Consider the following 22,274-nt stretch of genomic DNA (forward strand, 5'->3'; position numbering starts at 1 on the left):
TATCTTTTTTGAGCTGCGGCGACCAGAACTGTATACAGAATTCAAGGTGCGGTCTCATCATGGAGCGATATAGAGGCATTATGACATTTTCCATTTTATTAACCATTCCCTTCCTAATAATTCCTAACATTGTTTGCTTTTTTGACTGCTGTAGCACACTGAGCCGATGATTTTAAAGTATTAACCACTATGACGCCTAGATCTTTTTCCTGGGTGGAAGCTCCTAATAAAAATGCCTCCTATCCCATGATGTTTTAGTTTTCTTAGAAGCCTCTCTTGAGGGACTTTGTCGAATGCCTTCTGAAAATCTAAATACACCATATCTACTTGTTCACCTTTGTCCACATATTTATTCACCCCTTCAAAAAAATGTAGGAGATTTGTGAGGCAAGACTTCCCTTCGGTAAATCCATGCTGGCTTTGACCCATTAAACCATGTCTATCTAAATGTATTGTGATTTATAACAGTTTCCACGATTTTTCCCAGCACTGAAGTCAGGCTCACTGATCTATAGCTTCTGGGATCAACCCTTCAGGTACAACAGATGATTTTAATAGGTTACAATTAATTGAAAAAGAACTAAAAAATGAAATTTCAGACCTTTCTGAACCCTGGGGTGTATACCATCTGGTCCAGGTGATTTACTACTCTTCAGTTTACCAATCTGGACTATCACATATTTCAGGTTCACTGTGATTTGGTTCAGTTCATCTGAATAGTCACCTTTGAAAACCAACAAGTGGAATATACCAAAGCTAACCTCGAAAAGGGTGGAAGGCTGCCAGCAGTTCAGATAAAACTGCCTGCAAAAACGGTGTCCTCCCTAGCCTTAACATCCAAGCAGTAGTGCTTAAAATGTTGAGCAAAGATGACCATGTTGTTGCTTGGCAAATTTCAACAGGTGACAAAAAATTTAAGTTTTGCCCATGATATCACCTGAACCCACGTGGAATGTGATCTAATCTGTCTTGGTAAAGAAACTTCAGCAGCCACACAGGCTGTTGTAATGACTTCCTTAATCCAGCGGGCAATCGTTGCCTGCATCGCCAGTGCTCCTTTCTTACTTCTACTATGGAGCACAACCAGGCGATCAGACTTCTGAACAGCCTTAGTCATCTCCCAACATTGCTGTAAAGAACACATGACGTCGAAGGAACGCAAAAGGCGATAATACTCAACTTCAGCTCTGTCCCTGTCCAAGGCAGGCAGAGAAAAGGACTGATTCAAATAAAATTCCGAAACCACCTTAGGCCAAAAAGAAAGGCACAGTCCGAAGTTGGATCACATCCAGGTCATACGTAGAAAAGGCTTACGGAGGAAAGAGCCTGCAGCTCAGAGACGCAACGTGCCAAACAGATTGATACAGAAAAAAACTGTCTTCAAGGTAAGCAGATGCAAGGAAAAAGTAAGCAGTGGTAGAAAAGTCGGATCTGCCAAAAACTCTAGGACCAAGATAAGGTCCTATAGAGGCACCAGAAGCCACAACAGGAGGCGAAGATTATTAACTCCTTGCAAGAAACAGGACATGATCAGATGGGAAGACAAAGGACCTCCAATGACTATTCCCCTATAACAAGCCAGGGCTGCAACTTGAACTTTCCAAGGTGCTAAGGGCCAAACCCTTAAAGCAAGCCATCCTGTAAAAGTTCCAAACTCAAAGAAATATCCAACTTGAGCAGTTGAGTATCTCACTCAGAACACCAGGCCTCAAAAACCTTCCAAATTCTAACACAGGTTAGAGAAGTAGAAAATTTCCGGGCTCAAAAAAGAGAGAAATTGCAGTAGGTGAAAACCTCACTTCAACAACCAAGCCCTTTCAATGGTAAAACTAAGTCAGAATCAACCCGGATCCTCTTGCAGAATGAGCCCCTGACGTAACAGACGAGCCGATAGCCCGAGGGGACTGTCCACCAGAAGTCTCTGGAGATCGGCATACCACGGCCTTCGAACCCAAGCTGGAGCCAGCAAAAGGAACGTGTTGGTTTGACTTGTAAACCTTCTGGACCAGCCTACCTATCAGAGGCAAGGGGAAACACATACAGCAGGGGCTGCGGCCACTACTGAAGAAAAGCATCGACGCCCATCACTTTTAAGTTACGCCTGTGACTGAAGAAGTGTGGAACCTTCACATTGTTGAAGTTCACCAACATGTCTGGATTCGATAGGCACCATTGGTTCACCAGGAGCAGCCGGCCTCATCCCCCAGTTCCCGTTCTCCTAGGTCCAAATTTCTCCTGAGGAGGAAATTGGCTCTGGTGTTGCTCTTTCTGGCCATAAGAAAGGCAGATATTGCTTAGGAGAAGCTGCTCTAGCTGTTCTGAGAATCGCCGGCACATCAACTAAACTGCTCGTGCTTCCAGTTTGTTGATGTTCCACTGCTGCATTCCAGAGCCCTTGCCCCACCAACTTCTGACAGAGAGCCCCCAGAGTCACGGAAGCTTGCATTCGTTGTGAGTACCAACAAATCCGGTGTCAGAGAAATTCCTTTCCTAAGATGATCCACTTGTAATCACCAGTCCAACTGGGATCTCACCTCTAATGGGAGAAAAAGCCTCATTGCATAAGTCTTCAACTGTAGACTCCAACAGGAGGTCAGAGGGAACTGAAGAGGGCGCATATATGTCCTCTCCCAGGAAACCACATCTAATGTGGCAACCATTAACCACCGGACCTGTAGATAAGACTCCCTGGTCGTAAAAAGAGGGTTCTGCAGGGATCAAAGTCACAGCATCAAGGCGTGGATCCGAGGCTGCAGCAACAATGATCTGCCCCGCCCTGTATAGAACTGAACCTCCAAATACTACAAAATCTAAGATGGCTGCAAATCAGTCTAGACCAGATTCAGCACTAAGCCTAGTTCCTGTAGTAAGGAACCACCCCGTGGAAAGCGGGAAAATTCTCTTCCACGGTTTTATTATGAATGAACCAGCTGTCCAGAGAGGGGAGAACTAGAATGAGCTCCTAGTGGAGAGCCGCTGCTGTCGCCATCATGAGCTAGGAAAAAGGGCCCGTATGCCATTGTTAGCCTGAAGGCAAAACCTGAAACTCAAAGATGATCCAGAATAGCAAAATGGACTGATGTTCCCAATGGATGGGAATATGCATCCAGGGCCGAAACGATCCTTCTTGCTTAGGCATGACCAAATAAATGGAATAACGGGCTGTATATCTCTGTGAATCAGGATCGGGAATCACGGCTTTCAGTTTCAACATCTGTTTTAACATCGTTTCCACTTCTACTCTCTATTGAGGGGAGTTAGAGAAACTATGAAGACATCCGAAGGAAAAAAGCTTCGAGAACACATTGATCTGAAGTAATCTGAACCCACCCATGGTAAAAATGGGATAGACAACATCTATCTCCTGAACCAACAGGTGAGCCAGCAAACGTCATTAAAAGACAGAGGACCTTTAACTCTGAAGTCCGCATCCTTTCGAGGTCCTCGGGGGTGAAAGGACTGAGATCTGTGGCAGGGATGGGACCTCCCATATAAGGCCGAAAACACCTCAAAGGCTTTGCTCTAGGATAAACTCAATCCTCCTATCTTGAGCATCCTTCAGTGCCCCACCTCCCTCTACTGGGACAGTGGTACGCTTCATGACAGAACACACCAAGGCATCCACCCTAGGGAAATGCAACTATTCTTTTGTCCGTAGATCCAAGGGAATATACCCAAGATGCATCCTCATTTAAAGGAAACCCCTGGCACACTCCATTCCAGATCAGACAACTCCTGGAGTGCAACCTAGAGGGGAAAAAAACAAGAAGCCTTGTGTACAGTACAAAACAGGAACTTTCTTCTGCATTCTCAAAGAACCAATCTGTTGCATTCGTGCCTGTTCTCGCCCTCACTCCACCCTTTCTACCTTTGTGGCGACTCCCTTCGGGTCTGACGGACAGATGCTGCTGCGGCTTCTCCTCGCCTCTTTGCCCCGGAATCCCTGGGCTGGCTTGACGCTGCAGATCTGCCATGTTCCTGATGACGTAAGGGCGCAGGCTCCAGACTTTTACCAGCAAGGGCGCGAACCTCGGGGGCGTCCCCCCGTAGTGACGTCATCCGCTTCCAACTTAAAAGGTCTTTGCTTGCAACTACGAATTGAGTTAGCAAGGGGAATTCTTTCTCCGCTGCTCTGCCTCTACAAACTTACCTAGGGGTACCCTCTCCTCGGGGGCCCTGCTCTCTCTCTTCTTGATTTCAGATTGCTAAGATGGATCCGGTACTCGCTCCTCGAGGGCCTACGTTCTTGAATGCTCAGAAGACTCCTAACTGCCTGGAAGCGATTGCAGACGTGAACACTGTGAATTCTATTACAGATAGGAACTGGTACTCACTCCAGGAGGGCCCATGTTCCTAAAACCCTTTACAGACTCTCTTCTATCTCAGAAGCTATCGCATATCTATATCTTATGAATTACTATTAAAGATTGCAGATAGGAACCGGTACTCGCTCCACGAGGGCCTATGTTCCTATATCCCTCCAAGACTCTCTTCTATTCCAGAAGCCATCTCATACACAGCTATTGTGAGTTCTTATTTCAGACTGCCTATAGGGACCAGTACTCGCCTACGGCTCCTGTTCCTGAATATACTGAAGACTCTCTGTTGCATAAGAGGCCATTACAGATATCTACAATTGTGAGTGTATTATCTACTACTGGTTATGTATCCAGCATACCCTGTCTACTCACTACCTATAGCCTCTCTCTACAGCTCAGCAACCCAGAGATCACAATTCCATTATCTGAGGGACTTCAGCCCTGCCGGGCACATCAGCTCACTACTGCCACCTCTGGTGGTTCAACTTCCAGTCTAATAAAGAACTATCTGTGTTTGTCTCAATACTCCAGCCTAGCCGGTGGTCCCTCTCAGGATCTCCGCCTGGGGGCGCTATTATCTGCCATTGGCCCAAGGATTTACCATTTCTACTAAGTGTTTATTCCTTACACTACTGGAGTGGTATCATACCGACTGCCACTCTGTGGGAGCCATCCCACATCAGATCGCTAACTCCGCCTACGGAGTATTACATATCGCTAGTTCCTCTCCTTGGGGAAACAGCATTCTAGAGAAGACTAACTCTGCCTCCCTAACGGTCACATCACTAACAGATTGCTAGCCCTCTCTTCTCAAGGAGTGATCTACAACAGATTGCTAACGCCTCCCCTCTGAAGGGGCTAAGCCATACGTATTGCTAACTTCGCCCTCCTGGCGGGGTGAGCGCTAACAGATTACTAACTTCGCCCTACTGGTGGGGTTATCCATAACAGATACTAGCTCCTCCTTCTACAGGAGTATCCAGCAGCTAGATCGATACCAGATTGCTAGCTCCTCCCCTCTGAGGGAGTAGATCTATAACAGATTGCTGACTCCTCCCCTCTGGGGGTGCAGATCTATAACACAATCCCAGCCACTCCGAGGGTCTTCAATGCCTGAGAGACCAAACCCAGCAACTCAATCCTAAGTAGGAAACTGAGTAAAGTTCTATTTGGCTCTAAATGTGTGGAAACGTTCCCCATTACCACCATCATCGGTATCATTTTGATTCATCTGCATTTGAGCTTAGTCAGGCCGTATTGTGTCACGGTGTTGGCCATGGAGCCAGGCAGGAGAGGACTTGGAACGCAAAGACCAACCTTAGTAGGCACTGCTGACACGGAAGACCAGCCCTGGAAGAAGGTTCCATTCCAGGCCCCACAGGCTTGAATCTGACGTCCTGAGAGCTAGAACTTTATGACGACTGAGACCATGGACCAATCAAGGGACGGGAAAGCCTCGTCATGTCTCCCTTGGTCACAGCCCCACAGACAGAGGAGATGGACCATCGCCAGCAAAATCAGAAAGGGAAATTGCCCCGAGCATCCAGGCAATGCTGACACAGGCTTAAAGAAAGCTGTGGCTGAATGACCCTGAAGTGGCATGCAGCACAAATAGATAAGCTCTTAGGCTTCCTTGCCACAGGCGCCATAGTTGTAAGCGTGCATCACAGTCAAAACTCATGCCTGAAATATGCGCGCATAAAACTAGCGCACAAAAAGGGCGCACACATGTATACGCATAAGTATATGTGCTTAGGCCGCATGCTCAACTAGGCACCCAATCTGGGAGCCCAGTATACCAAGGCGCCTAAGCATCACATACAAATGGGTGCACAGGCGTGCACAGAGCAGCCTCCAGCACAAAAATGCACGCAAACACACCGTGACCTACCACATGCTCAAAAAGGGAGAAGCCTGTGAGCGGAGCCTAACCAAATGGCTTCTCAACCCGCCATGCCTGAACTGCTTCCTCAGCTCATAGAACTCCCCAGAGACGTGAACGGGCTATTCTGACTTTTTTTTTCAATAAGAAAAACGTTCACCTGAGCTCAGCCCTCTGTGGCTGAGAGCAGGAACAGGTCCCGGCTACGGAAGGAGAGAGATAAGCCCATATCTCTGAGCCTCTCTTAGCCTGCAACTGCAAAATGCATGCTAGGGCCAGGCCCCTCAAGGCTACTTGACTGAAGCACGCTACTGAGGGAGAGACCGCACGGTATCCCCCAGGAGGCAAGTGGCGCTATATAGCTGTTTTGTCTCAAAAAGGTGTCGAAGTTGGGTGCACAACTGGGTGCGCAGGTCTGCACGATGGCTCATAGTGAAAAAAGGTGTGAAATCACCTCGTGGCCTATCACTTGCCAAAGGAAAAAAAAGAGCCTGGAAGTGGGGCATAGCCAAATGGCTGCTCACCCGCCCTGCCTGCACTACCTTCTCATCGCACTGAACTCCCCAGAGACGTAAGTGGGACAGGCGAACGCAGAGGCATTAGACCCTTTTCTCCTGCTTTCCTCTTGCTGCTGTATTTTTATTTATTTATTTTTTTTAACATAGCAAAAAAACTAGCCTTCCCTGCCTGAGAGCAGAAACGAGTCCTGGCTTCAGGGGGAGAGAGCTATGGCCTTCACCACTGAGCCTCTCTCGGAAGCAGGTCCTGGCTATGGGGCGAGGGGGGCTAAAACCTTCATCACCGAGCCTCTCCCATCTTGCAAGTGCTACTGGAATTTCTGGTCCACTGCAGTCAAGGCTACCAGACTGAGGGCACTCTACTGAGGGAGGGACTGAACGGTATCACCTCAGGAGGCAAGCAGTGCTCTTGTCTTTTCTCTGTCTCCTTTCCAGTCCTTCTTCCCTTTATTTATTTATTTTTTACTCACAGGCACACCCCCGAAGGGAAATGCTTGTCCACCATCTGTGGAAGATGGATAATACTGGTGGGCTGATGTCAGGGCAGGACTATATGGCTGTGATGTCAGCTTTTACTCTGTCTCCATCTGCTGGCAGTGGTGCATAACCCACTCATTGGGATTGACCTACCCAAACGCTAAGGAATCCAGTAAATTTACTCAGTATCTTGCCCACTTAGCAGGATTTAAATATCAGCCCCTAAGACTTTTCTCCCAGTTTGTGTCCTTGATGAATCAGGCCCTTTGATTGCTGACTCTTTGGGTCTTGTATCAAGCAATCATGGAAAATTGTTTTTTTGCATCTAATATCCTAACAGCATTTTGGAAATAATAAATGGTATTTATTTCTATTAATATATCCATCTATATATATCAAGTGAGAATCACCAATCCTCTCTTCTCCATTTTGCTCCTAGCTTTTTCTTTTAATCATTAGAGAAATCTTTTAATCCCCTAAAATAAGATTATTCAGAGTTTTACAGTTTTCATTGATTTTTAGTTGAGTTTAGTTTGTTCCCTCTCTCTGGATGCATCCTGGTCTGCAGTTCTGTAAACAACTTAGCTTTTAGCACTTCCTAATGTTCCATGTGTAATCAAAATGAAAAGTGTAAGAATAATTCCAAATCAATACAAAAACAATATCACTTAAAAAAAAATAAATATATATATATATATATATAGTGATGTGTGGAACTATCAGGCAAATCTTAAAACCTGTGAATGACCATCATATGGCACGGGATAGGCACAATGAACTAGTGCTTTAAAATCCCATCTTTGTGCTGAAGTTTTAATCATTAGATGATTAATTGAGATTGTTTTCTATGTGTAATCAAAACAGAGTATATAATTTAAGAGTTCTTATCCTAAGGAGGTTTCTTTGCTCTTTGAACAAAATGGGGAAAGGAACCTCAAGGACATCTTTAAAAGCTCTCTTCAAAACAATTTAGCAAATTTTTTTGTAGTTCCCTGGATGGAGCCATGGAGAATATGGTCCAGAAAACAAAACTGCCTTGGTGCACAGAGAGAGAGTTTTTCCTGGATAGTATTCAGATGGAAATAAATATGTGACCTGTTTAGTGCTGTGGAGCAGGCCTTGCTCCACATATCATGCCCATAGTGATGAATTATACTCACTCACCGCAGATAACTTACCAAACATATATATATATATTTTTTAAAGAACTTTTGTAAAGTGATCCTCAGATGGCACCATGCCATAGGCTCCAGGCAGAGCAGTCCTGGTTTTATCCCACAGCATTTATGGACTTGTAGTTCTGACTTCCCATACAAGCAGGACTACAACTACCTAGGTGGAATGGGGCAAAACCAGAAGTGGATCAGGCTGACCAGGAACCATCTGGGGACCCTATCCTTGGGATACCTTTTCATTTGAAAATTACAACAATCTGAAAAAAAGCACACACAGATCAGTGCACACTGTTTTCAGCAAAAGTAATAACACTTGACTCTATAAAAATGAATGTAACATACTGAATCAGTCCAGTGCTATAACTGTAAACAGAACAAGAAAACAACAACCTACCTTTGGCCTTCTTTTTGTTTTTCAAGTTCCAGTATCTTTCGCTCTTGCTCCTTTTGCTTAACTTGATCAGCTTCTATGTCTTTCTGCTTCTGAAGCTGTTGTTTACTGTGCATTTCTCTCAGGTCCTACAAGCAAGCAACAAACAAGTGCTGCTTGATCACATATGAGAGGCTGCAGACAGTACCGGGATGAATGGTTTTGTGATGACATTTTCCTAACATGGTGGGGTGGGGGGAGGGGGGGGGGGACGACAGACGGACATTAACTTTTTGTTTACAATTATCAAAATATTTGCCATCAAAAAGTCTTTAGCACCTGAAATATTTGGGACAAAATTTAATAGACTTCCTATATGGTTGAAATGATTTGCAAAAGGTTCTGCTTATCAAAACTAGCTGTCTTTCTTGAGATCTTGCAAAAGGGAATACCTTCTACCCATGGGTGTTCTCAGGGGCATCCCCAATGGGACAAGTATAAAGAAAAATTTGTTCTTACCTGCTAATTTTCTTTCCTTGAGTCCCAGAGACCAGTCCAGACACATGGGTTTTTCTCCCCTACCAGCAGATGGAGACAGAATAAAAGTTTTCCACACTCTTGGTACTTAAGCTATTGTGCCACCTGCAGTCTCTCAGTAAATCTGTAGCAAAACTAAAACAAATACCCCCTCAAGTAGAGGATTCGGTGAAAACCTAAAATTTAACTTGTAAACCCCTCGTATGAGAAGATTCAAATGTCAGACTTAAAACTAGCAAAAAGCACACTAATACTATATATACACACACAATATATAGATATCTATATACACACACGTACATCAGAACAGTGGTCTATAGAATCCAAGAAACAACAAGGAATTTGATCTATCAAAGCCGTGAGGAAAACAAAAGAGGGGGATAGATCTAAAGTCCTTTAGTTGATCTTTATTAATATAAATACCAATTTCTTAACACTAGCCCAAAAACTCTCTTCAGGTTCAAGTAGCTGTGTTATCCTGTTACAGAGGTAAAGCGCATGGTTTGGCTATTGCTTTGCATTCAGTTGTGGTCTATTTTTAAAAAATTGGTATTTATATTAATAAAGATCGACTGAAGGACTTTAGATCTGTCTCCTTCTTTTGTTTTCCTATATAATCCAAGGGCAGGATTCTGGACTAGTCTGTGGGAATCAAGGAAAGAAAATCAGCAGCTAAGAACCAATTTTTCCTTATGTCCTTAGACCAGTCCAGATACATGGGATGTACTCAAGCCTTCCTAATCTAAATTGTGTACAGTATAGACAGTTGGGGCTGCAGTATCTTGTTTTATTTTATTTGGAGTATTATGTATTTTGTTTTATTTGTATTAGAATTTGTATATATTGATTGTATTTTATAAGATATTGTTGTGAACCGCTCTGGCCAGATCTAGTATCTGATGAGCGGTATATAAGAAATGAGAAATGAATAAATAAATCTGGGCAGGACCCTGCAAGACCCACCACCAACACAACTCAGTGTTTGGCGCCCAAACATCTAAATGGTAGTGCTTGGAGAAAATATGTAACTAAGACCAAGTGGCCAATCTACAGATCTCCTGAGGATAGACCAACTGACAATCGGCCCAAGATGCCACCTGGGCCCCTGTAAAATGGGCAGGAAGACTGGCTGCTACTTCATGCCTTTACAAATGTATGCTGATGCAATTATGTCCTTAATCTACCCAGCAACAGAGGCCTTAGACACTTTCTGCTGCTTGTTAGGACTGCTAAACACTACAAAAACTATTTGTGACTTTCAAATAACTCAGAAGAATTCTATGAAAATCCAGAACACAAAGGTCCTGATCCAGCTCTACAGAACTGGACTGTGACCTTCTTAAAAACCAGTAACTCAATGGCTTGACATATGAAAAATCCGAAACCCCCTTAGGCAAAAATGAAGACCCTATACAAATAGAAACCCCATCCTCCGAAAAATGAAGGAAAGGATCCCTACACAACAAGTCTTGCAACTTTGAAATATGTCTCAAACAAATAGCTGCCAGAAAGACTGCTTTCAGAGTAAGATCCTTCACAGAAGCCCTTTTAATCGGTTCAAAGGGCGGTTTGTACAACGTACTTAAAACAATATTGACATCATTGAGATTCCACGGAAATACCAAATGACAACAGGTGGACGCAAATGCTTCATGCCCTTCAGAAAATGGACCACATCCGAATACAAAGCAATAGCCAAATCATGCACTTTACCTCTGTAACAGGATAACACAGCTACTTGAACCTCAAGAGAGTTTAAGGCCAAACCTTTTAGCAAACCCTTCTGCAAGAATGAGAGAATCACTGGAAGAAACCAGACTCTTGACACAAACCCTTTCTAAACACATAGAAATGCCAAAGATATAGGGGTAGATTTTAAAAGAAGCGCGATCAGCCTACTTTTGCTTGCGCATCAGACTCAAGCAAAAGTACGCTGGATTTTAGTAGATACGCGCGGAGCCGCGCGTATCCACTAAAATCCTGGATCGGCGCGCGCAAGGCTATCGATTTTGTATAGCCTGCGCGCGCCGAGCCGCGCTGCCTCCCCCCGTTCCCTCCAAGGCCGCTCCGAAATCGGAGCGGCCTTGGAGGGAACTTTCCTTTGCCCTCCCCTCACCTTCCCCTCCCTTCCCCTACCTAACCCACCCGCCCGGCCCTGTCTACACCCCCCCCTTACCTTTGTCGGGGGATTTACGCCTCCCGGAGGGAGACGTAAATCCCAGCGGGCCTGCTGCGCGCCGGGCCGCGACCTGGGGGCGGGTACGGAGGGCGCGGACACGCCCCCGGGCCGTAGCCACGCCCCGTACCCGCCCCCAAAACGCTGCCGACACGCCCCCGGAACGCCGCGACGACCGGGCCCGCCCCCCGACACGCCCCCCTCCGAGAACCCCGGGACTTACGCGAGTCCCGGGGCTCTGCGCGCGCCGGGAGGCCTATGTAAAATAGGCTTCCCGGCGCGCAGGGCCCTGCTCGCCTAAATCCGCCCGGTTTTGGGCGGATTTAGGCGAGCAGGGCTCTGAAAATCTACCCCATAGAGTTTAGTCTAGCTTGCAACAAGGTTGAAATGAATTCCTTAGAATAACCTCTAATTCTCAACCTCTTACTTTTAAGAACCAGGCCGTGAAACAAAAGCAAGCTGCCTGTGCCAAGAAAATAAATTGGACCTTGACTCAGCTGCCAGGAATATGACCTAGCCGCAATGGACCGTCCATCGCGAGATTGATAAGACCACAGTTGTCTGGACCACTCCAGAGCCACCAGGACCACCGGGCCTCGATGCCTCTCTATCCATAACCCTGCCTATTAGAGGCCAAGGAGGGAATGTGTACAGAAGCACTTCCTGAGGCAATGACTGAGACAGTGTTGAGTCTTTTTGGACCTTGACTCTTGTCTCTGACTGAAGAATCATAGCACCTTGGTATTTTGTTGTAATGTCAGTAAATCCACCTGAGGGGTTCCCCACCCTGATCTGATGAAGGTGAATGCCCTCGCCACTAGTTCCCATTCCCCAGGGTCCAGCCTGTGTCTGCTTAGATAATCTGCCTGCACTTTCTCCACCCTGGCTATGTGAGATGCTGACAGAACTTTCAAATTCCTCTCAGCCTACTGGAGTAACACACCCGCATCTAAGGATACCGCTAGGCTCTTGGTTTCTCCCTGTCTGTTGATATACGTCACTACTGTCACATTGTCCAATAGCACTCTCACCGCCTTGTTCCTGACCAGATGTAGAAAAAATGGCAACCCCTTCTTGATTGCCCAAGTCTCTAAATGACTGATGGACCAGGAGGCTTCCACCAAGATCCATTGATTCTGAGCTGTTTGCCCCTGACAGATTATCCCCAGCATAAAAGACTGGCATCCAACATCAGCAACACCGAATCTGGGATTTCCAACTCTACTCCTTTCGACAAGCTGTCTTGTGAAAGCAAGCAGGATAGACTTAACCTGGCTTCCCCCTCAAGAAGAAGCCTAAAGTTGAAATCCTGCGACTGAGGAGTCCAGTGCAAGAGGACAGCTCTCTGCAGTGGTCTCATATAAGTAGATGCCCAGGGCACTAGATACAGTGTAAATGCCATAGATCCTAGGACCTGAAGGTAAACCCAAACCCTGGGCATTCTCATCAGACACAATCGCTGTACTTGCCTCTGCAGCTGTAAACGTTTGCCAATGGAAAGAACACCTTGCCTATTCTGGTCTCTAAATGGGCCCCAAAATACTCTAAGCTCTGTGAGGAATCCAATTTCCTTAGGGAAAACTGAACACCCAAACTAGACTCTTTAAAAGACTGATCACCCTGTTGACATCACAATGACAATCCTCTTCGGACTTTGCCCAGATCAACCAATTGTCTAGATATGGGTTATACCAGGATCCCGTCTCTGTGCAAATTCACCACTACAACCATCATCACCTTGATAAATGTATGAGAAGCTGTTGCCAAGCCAAAAAAGCACCTGAAACTGGAAATGCTCTAAGACCCCAAATCTGAGGAACCTTTGATGATCTTTCTGGATAGAGATGTAAGGTAAGCTTCCAAAATATCCAGGAACTCTCCTTACTGCAGCAATCACAGATAAGAGTTTTCATGTGAAAGTGCGACACCCGTAAGCATGCGTTGACCTTTCTTATATCCAAGATTGGACGAAACATCCCCTCCTTCTTGGGTGCCATGAAGTTAATTGGAGTAACGCCCTAAACCCTTTACCCCAGCCAGGCCCAGGATCATTGCACTTAACTGCAGGAGATGTTCCAAGGTGGATCTCCGCACTTCCTTTTTTGCTTGAGAGGCACATGGGGAGAGCATGAAAGCCTCGAGGACTGGCTGAGCAAATTCTAAGATGTAGCCATCTTTCATCACTGACAGAATCCATTGGTCTGTTATCCTGGTCCACTTCTTGTAGAAACAAGATAGGGGTCCCCCTATGTGCAGATGGACCAAGATGGAGCTCTTAAGGGTTGCAGAACTGGTGCTGTCCCATGTATTTCTCTTGCCTTCCCAAAAGTCCTGTAACTTGCCCAAAAACTGGCATTGCAACAAAGAGCTCTTCCTCAAATGATAACACTTGACTTCCCAAAACTTCTGCCTGCTGAAAAAAGACTTTTGATTTTGCTTAGGACTGACATCAGGCAACGTAGGAGTCTTAGACTCTCCCAAGTACTTCACCAACTTGTCCAAATCTTCCCCAAAGAATAGTTTATCCTGAAATGGAAGATTACCAAGCTGAGACTTTGATCACCCATCTGCAGCCCAATTGCACAGCCATAAGAGGCATTTTACAGACACTGCTGACATTCTAATCAGGAGTGTGAACCAGATCATACAAGACATCCGCAAGGAAGGCTAACCCTGTCTCCAGATGCTCTGCTTCCTTCTCAGACACCCGTTCCTTGGAGTCTGCCACCAGGATCTGCTGCATCTAGAGCAAGCAAGCATAAGCCATAAAACTGCTACATGCCGCCGCTCTGAGTACTAAGACAGACTCCTCAAATATCTTAAGATGAGCTTCCATCTTACAGTCTTGAGGGTCACTGAGCACCTCACAACTCTCAATTGGTATAGTGGTTTTCCTAGTTACTACTGATACCAAGGCAAACACCTTGAGAAGCTTAAACACCTCCAAGGTACCCTCAGAGGATATAATTTGGTCATGGCTCTACCAACCTTCAAACCAGTCTACAGAATGTCCCCCATTCCTTAAACACCAAGGCCTTAACAGAATAATGAAAGGGGAAAGTCCTAGGGGGATCCCTAAGCCACTCCAATATGGGATCCTTCCCTTCCTGCTTGGATTCTGCCTTACTATCTTGATCCCTAGCCCTGCCAGGACCTGCACAATCAGGGCTGGTATTTCATCTCACCTAAAAAGATGTACCACTTTGGAGGAAGGCAAGATTCTGATAGTGGAAGGGATGACTCTAGAGGATCTCTATTCGCGTCCTCATCCCATAGGAGTTCTATTGGAAACTATCAGAGAATCTTCCCCAGATTCCCCCAAATCCAGCCCTAAACCTGAATCAGGCTATAACCTCTTCTTCCTGGACAAGTCACCAGCCAAAGATCCCTTGGAGACCTCTAATTGAGAACCACAAGATTCGGCACTCCTCCTCCCCCTCCCTTTTTTTTTTTTTTTTTACCAAAAAGGCCTTGTGTATCAACAAATATTCTGGGGAAAAAAGGTACTTCTTCCTCCTCTGACTTAAAAGGCAGCTCAGAAGAACCCCCTGCCTTCTTTTGAGGGGCCAAGCCATCCATGATAGGGATCAAGAGTGGAGGATCTGTAGAATCCTCCCCTGCAGCAAACTGTATTGTGGAAGCAGTCTCTAAGATGGCTACCGCTCCTGCAACACAGGACTGCTGTGTCTTTCCTTTCCTGCAATCTGTAGCTAAATGGGCCTTTCTCGTAGGACCGTCCCCTCCCCCATTGTACGTTACATAGGCCCGAGTGCAGTTATATCACCTGTCAGTCCCCATACGCAATAAAGTGCTTTCCATGCTGCACAGAAGTGGCCATTGTATGTAATCCCCACCGGCCAAATCCTCGCTAAGAAAACGAGCATTTTCAACAGCAGGACCCACTCTATGGAATTCTCTTCCACCAGACTTACGGCAAGAACCTAGTCACCAAACCTTCAAAAAAAACCTGAAGACGTGGCTCTTCATGCAAGCCTTCCCGGAAACTCAAACTCACTCTGACGCATCTCGAAGGACATGGACTAAGACACGAGGATAAATGCTTCACACTCCACTCTCGACACAATCCCCGTGGCCGTCAGGGGAGCCCCTCCTTTTTTTTTCTTCCTCTGGGCTGTAGTCTTTTACAATATCACAGCAACAACATCCCACAGTTACCTCGCTTTTAGTTCATAAAGTCTCCTTTACTTCATGTACCCTCCCAATGTTCCCATTGTTCTGATACTCTAATATTTTATTTATCAGCAGGTTATATTTATGTACAAATTGTTCCAATGTTCTAACGTTTTATGTTCTATGTAATCGCCTCTCGCGACAGTTCTGTTACACTGTAAACCAGTATGATCTGTATACTTTACAGGAATATCGGTATATAAGAATTCAAAATAAATAAATAAATAAATAATCCGGCTGTGTGGGAAAAGCAATACTCCACAGGAAACCTACTCCTCACCCTCTGTGCATTTTATCCAGGCCTCAGCACCAAGGGAAGGCCAGTTGACCCCCCCTGAGCTGCCTGGCTTCTCTGCAGCAATCCTTCTTGCACACCTCTTTTACAGGTTATCCAGGCCCAAGCACCATAGGAAAGAATTGTTGACTCTCTTGAGCTGCTGGACTTCAGCAGCTCCTAGCCACTTACTGCACTGCTTTTGCTGCTATTTCTTTTAAGTTTCTTAAAGAAATAACATCTCCAAAACAATAACTGTGGAAAAAGGACCAAAAAAAAAATACTTCCCGGAGCAGAATTTTCAAGGCAGGAGTGGGTCATCCAAAGAGGACAGGAAGAGGGTAGGATCTGAGTGAACCAGCCCCACTTGTTATCAGAACCTTCTGAACTCTGGGCACAAGCTAAAGAAGGACCACCTGCTCATCCCTACTCTACCAGGGGGATAGCCCCAAAATCTGGACCTAACACCCCTGTACAAAGTCCAATTGCAGATTAGACACCCCCTACTATCTGCTTGAGACTGAGAATACTGAGAGACTGCAGATGGCACAGTAGCTTAAGTACCAGGAGTGCAGAAAAGCTTTTATTCTGTCTCTATCTGCTGCTAAGGGAGAAAACCCCATTCATCTGGACTGGTCTGGAGGATGATAAGAACAGGTCGTTTAAAGCCTCACTATGTAGCAATGTGTCTTCTGAATTCAACATATAAATTTCACATGAAAGGCTCTTTGGTATGAATTTCTATTGATAAGACAAACCACGCCAGTCCTGGATTTTAATCTACTGCATGCATGGTGTATGGTCCTGTTTTTCATAGGTACATCAAAACTGTTTCCTTGCATGCAACAGGATGCCTAGTCTAGTTAAGTTAGTGATCCTCCTACTCAGAGGTGGAAAAGACACTTCCTGTTGAATTAGATAAGATGGAGGTGTTTTCCTTGAGATTCTGGAAGCTTCTTTTATGACTGCTTTAATCTATTTGGTAATTTTTTATTTTTTTTTATTGTGGATTTAGCTCACTTGGCATTTAAATAGAATATAAACTAGAAAGTTGTCTAGTCTTTCCTAAAATCCTTTGTTCTTATTATAAAAGTTTGTAGAGTTTATCCAGGCTTTTACATTTTTGTTTGCTTAGAGATATGGTAGTGATATGTCTTGATCTGTTGGAACTTTATAAGCTTCATCTTTTTAATGGCTCTAATTGCAGATGAACCACTCCCCCAACTGTATTTGCTGAAATGCTTTGATTTCTGTTTCAAGGCAAGCAGCATCACTGATGTTACAAACTCTGGGTGGGATGTATCAGTCAACCAATCGAGTGATCTAATAGGCTGGATGTCTCTCTGGTACCTACTACAGATACTAAAAAGTAGGCATCATCAATTTCTCTGAACCTGCTGCCACTGTGGTATTTTTTCATTGAAAGGAATAGAAAAGCTAAAATAGCCAACATTCAAACAGAATGATAAAGCAAGACAACTGCTAAGAAAAAGGAACATGAAAGAGGGAGACATGTTACTGGAATTATGTTAATAAAGGTATATCAGAAAGTTAGGATTCCAGCAGGAGGAATAAACCACAAGGCATACCTACTGGAACTATTTTCTATCCCCTATAAAATTGTAGGCCAAATCTCATTGTGGCACAGCATAACTTAAGCTCATTTTCCAAACATTTATTTTTTTCGCTCTTTAATTTCAGTGGTTCAGTCTACATCTCATCCTTGGGATAGAAGCATTTAAGAATCCTCCATGCAGTGCTCAAATATGTTTCTGTACCATTTTTTCTTTTGCTTTCATGCAGCAGTTAGCTGGAAACAGGTCTTCCGATAACCTTTTAGTTTATAACAATCTTCCAATGGCATCATATTAGAAAGAAAAAAGTTGCATACCTTACGGACAAATTAAATATGAGCTGTAGTAAGACACAGGTAAGCATGAGCTGATTTAAGCAGGCAATGACAAAACAAAGTACAGACATGAAGCAAAGTTTTACTGATACCAGTATGTCAGGAACTTCTCACACAAAGCCTCTAAAATAATTTTAAAACAGGTGTCGTGCCAAATGTAAATTTCAGATTAGATACAAAGCTTCCCTCTCCAAAATGTATTTAAACCATCTCTATTCTTTTTAAAGTTACACAGGGAAAATGAGAGGCTCAGGTTGCCTATGTGCCCAACATCAAAGTGACTTAATTTTGTACAGCCAATGACTTTTTAATCTTCTTAATTATTGCTAGTTGAAAGTGAACTGCTCAGCTCCAGCTGTTTTCTCCTTACTTATGACATCAACAGTCACCAGCCCTACCTCCAGAGACATCACGAATAGGAAATGACAGCAGCAGCTGAACATTCCAATCTCACTGTGATGCAAGCAGATCCAGCGGGGAGTTTCTGCCAGGTCACCAAGCTGGAATCTTTCTGCACTTGCTTCCTTTACCCCACTAGGAAAAAAGAGGGAAGATGGAGGGTGCTGCTGGCCCTGCCCCGATATCTAGAAGTCACAAAGTGCATGTACACATATGGAGTCCAACCACTTCTTTTAATGAATAGATTCTGATTTTCCCTTAAACATAACATGTGAGAGTGTCAATACGGTCCTTTCACTTGTAAGATATTGAACATGGGATGCTTGAGGTAAGAGGTGAAACCAGATGGTTCAATTCAGGTTTTGTATCCCCATTTCATGGCATTGTTAACCAATAGGCTGGTAACAGTCTTCTGGCACCCTCTGTAGGGCCGAGGGCAGTTTACAATATTCATGTGGAAAAAAGAAAATATTGTACAGCTAGTTTTGTATTTGGCTTCTTTGTCTGTACATGACCCAATGCGGCAATGTGAAATATTGCACTGCTGCTAAAATAAAGCTGTAATAGAGTGAACAGAATTAGTCAGTCCGATTCCAAGTTGAGAACTAATCCTTTAGATATGGCCTGTTTCATTGACAACAATTTGCATTGTGCTGAGAAAAACTATAGGCTCTACAGTGCTCCCACAATCTAGTGGGAGCACTGAGAGGAGAGGATCACCTTGCTGGTGGCTGAAAGAAATCAGTAAGTTCTGCTTGGGAAATTTTTTAAAAGTATTGGGGAGAAGTAAACTATTGGGGTATATTAATTAGAGTGTTTTTTAAATAGTGTTTAGAAACAGAAGATAGTGTTTGTTTTTTTAAAGTGTTTTTTTTTCTAATAGTCAGTAAAGCAGCTAATAACCCCTCTCTCACCCACCCCTAGCTCATTCTTTAATTTATAGGCAGGTGCCTCACACACACACACAAATCCTACTACTTCACTTCACGAATTCCCCACACCTTAATGAGAGTTTGATCATTCCCTTGTAGGCCACTACCATATATATAGTGAATACACTAATACATTTAAAGGACTCTAATTAGACACATTTCTATTCCCATAGCAACCTAAAACTTAATTAGGAACTGAACAAATTTGAGATGAAGGCAGCAGTCCAGCAGCAAGAAGGGGGCCTCCCAGTCTACTGTATCGAATGTCACATGTACGATTTTCTACCCGCTGGTGAGAAGTTGTATATTTATTTATTTATTTATTTATTTAACAGTTTTATATACCGAAATTCTTGTATAAGGTTACAAATCAGTTCGGTTTACACTGAACAGTAACAGTGCTTCAGAAAAAAGAAAGCAATTACATTGAACAGTAACATGTATATGTGCATGCAGTGCAAAAAGCTCCTGTCTCTCAGAGACAAGTCCAATCTCTAGAGGCTAGAGTGGCAGACCTGGAGGAGCTGAGGCAGAGAGGTGTATAGAAGGGTTATGTCGGCTGTCATAGTTGGTGATTCGATTATTAGGAATGTAGACAGCTGGGTGGCTGGTGGGCATGAGGATCACCTGGTAACATGCCTACCTGGTGCGAAGGTGACGGACCTCACGTGTCACCTAGATAGGATTTTATTTTTATTATTAGTTTTTATTCAACAACCATAGCATTTACAGAATGTTCAATATGATACATTGTCTAATAAACAATTGTACTAAACAATAATGCAAAACCAATACGAGGATCACAAGACTGTGTGTGGTTGTTTCAATTATATAGAGATTTACCCTCCCCTCCTATTACACATACATGACAGTATTATCATCCATAAACTTGTAATAACCGTGTGAAAATGTTAAAGCATATTTTGGATCTCTCAAGATGTTAACCAGGTAGTATAAGGAGTCCATATTTTTATAAAAGAAGGAAGGACCTTGTTTTTATGGGCAGTAATTCTCCCCAACTGATATAATTTAGCTACTTGTTCCTGTAATTTGAGACACCCTGGAGAAGCAGTGTCCCTCCATAATCTTGCAACTTCGCACCTAGCTACGATTAATATATGGTGCATCAATTTCTGATTGGAATCTGCAATGATAGCTAAGTCATTCAAGAGAACCATTTGAAATGAAATGAGAGTGTAACCTCAAACCCCAGCATTTTTGAAAACCACGCAGAGACCGCCTTCCAAAATATTTGTAGTCTTGGGCATAACCACCATTGATGGAGATATGATCCTACTTGTCCACAGCCTTTCCAACATCTATCAGACCTATAAGGGAATAGCTGATGCAAGTGGGCTGCAGATAGGTACCATTTATAGCAGTGGTTCTCAACCGGTGTGTCGCGACACACCAGTGTGTTGCCAAGAACACACAGGTGTGTCGCCACACTTCCCGGTCCCCCGCTAACCCAGCTGCCCCCCGGTCCTCCTCCGCCCGGGCGGAACGCGGCAGAACAGGTGAAGTCAGCGGCACCGGCATGGTCTCTTCTTCGCCTGAGCATCGGGTGCCTGCGTGGGAAGACGAGACCATGCTAGTGTGGTCAGAAGAGAGGCGCTGTCTGAAGAATGTGCAGCGCGGCTGGAAGAAAATGAAGAAGAACGTCAATACCCGCGGCCGATGGGACTCCTCCGCGAGGGCTGAAAGTGAAGTAGGTTAGGGTTGGGAGGAGGCTGCTGCTGCCACTAGTTCCGGGGGGGAGGGGGGGGGAGAAGGGAGAGAGAGTGAATGAGCAAGCAAGCATGTGTGTTTGAGATCCTGTGTGTGTGAGTGAGATAGCATGTATGTGAATGATTGAGAGCCTGTATATGTGAAAGAGTATCTCTGTGATTGAGAGCCTCCCTTTGAGAGAGAAAGCATGAATGTAAGTTTGCGATTGGTAACCTGTATGTGTAAGTTTGTGATTGAAAACCTGTTTGTGTGAAAGAGTATGTGTGTATGATTGAGATCCTTTGGTGTGTGAGAGAGATCATGTGTATGTATGATTAAGAGCTTGTGTGTATAAGTAAGAGAGAGCATGTGTGTCTGTGTGTGATTGAGAGCTGGTTTAGGTGAGAGAGCATGTGAGTATGTGATTGAGAGCCTGTGTGTAAATGAGAGAAAGAGAGGACATGTTTGTAAGCATGTGAATGAGAGTCTGTGTGTGAGAGAAAAAGACAGCATGTATGTGTGTGATTGAAAGCCTGTGTGTGTAAGCGTGAAAAGATAGACAGCATGTGTGTAAATGTGTAATTAAGAGCCTATATAAGTGAGAGAAAAAGCATGTGTATATGTGCGTGACTGAGCACATTTGGGTATAGGTGTGTAATTGAGAGCGCTGGTATGTGACTGAGAGAGAGGAGAAAGTTCCAAGCAAACCACCCCTCCTCCTGCTAATTCAAAACAATCTCATGACACCTGGATATGCAGAGCAAAAAAATTTTGTATCCTTATTTTTCATTACTGGGTCTTTATGTCTGTTAGTTTGAAATATTTTATTGGTATCTAGAAATTTTTTATATGAATTTTTAATTATTGGATATTCCACTCATCAGTGTTTCGAAATAATCTGTTCTTTTTGTTAGTATGGTTTTACTTCTACTGATTTTATATTTCTTGATTTGTTTTTTATAAGGATGGGTGATGTTTCTTTTTTCCTTTATTACACTGCATACAGAGACTCTGGCTTGTTGCAGTTTCCAATTCAGTTTTTTCCTCATGCTTCTAGTTATGCGTTTTGGTCTCTTTATTCTATGTTAGGTGAGGGTCAGCACATGTGATTCAGGTGAGGTTCTCTGCTGGCATGTAGTTTCTGTGTAGGGCTCTATAGCAGCCTGACTTGGTCCGTTTTCCTAATAGGAGATATGTTGGTGTCTTAAGGCCTGGTGTAATATTTCAGTGTTGCCTTTTCTTAGGTAAGGTGGTTACTGTTTAAGTGCTGGAAATTGGTGCTGTTTTGGTGTGGGATATTTACTATTTATGCAATTTCTGTTCAGACAGAATATGTATCTATTCCTTGTGTCATTTTAAACAATAAAAATAATTATCGGACCTTTACTTTTTATTTCCACTGTGAATT

The 22,274-nt window shown here is 44.1% G+C and overlaps 1 protein-coding gene across 5 annotated transcripts in view; it reads right to left on the bottom strand.

Annotated features, from left to right (window-relative positions):
• Positions 1-22,274, bottom strand: part of ITSN1 (intersectin 1) — a 520,117-nt gene that overhangs the window by 207,367 nt on the left and 290,476 nt on the right. For all 5 annotated transcript variants that reach the window (XM_029603536.1, XM_029603539.1, XM_029603538.1 and 2 more), the window contains one exon: positions 8,766-8,890. In XM_029603536.1, coding sequence (XP_029459396.1) covers positions 8,766-8,890 — 125 coding nt within the window. The remainder of the gene's footprint in view (positions 1-8,765; positions 8,891-22,274) is intronic.

Source organism: Rhinatrema bivittatum, chromosome 5, assembly GCF_901001135.1.
Source record: "Rhinatrema bivittatum chromosome 5, aRhiBiv1.1, whole genome shotgun sequence".
Classification (NCBI taxonomy): domain Eukaryota; kingdom Metazoa; phylum Chordata; class Amphibia; order Gymnophiona; family Rhinatrematidae; genus Rhinatrema; species Rhinatrema bivittatum.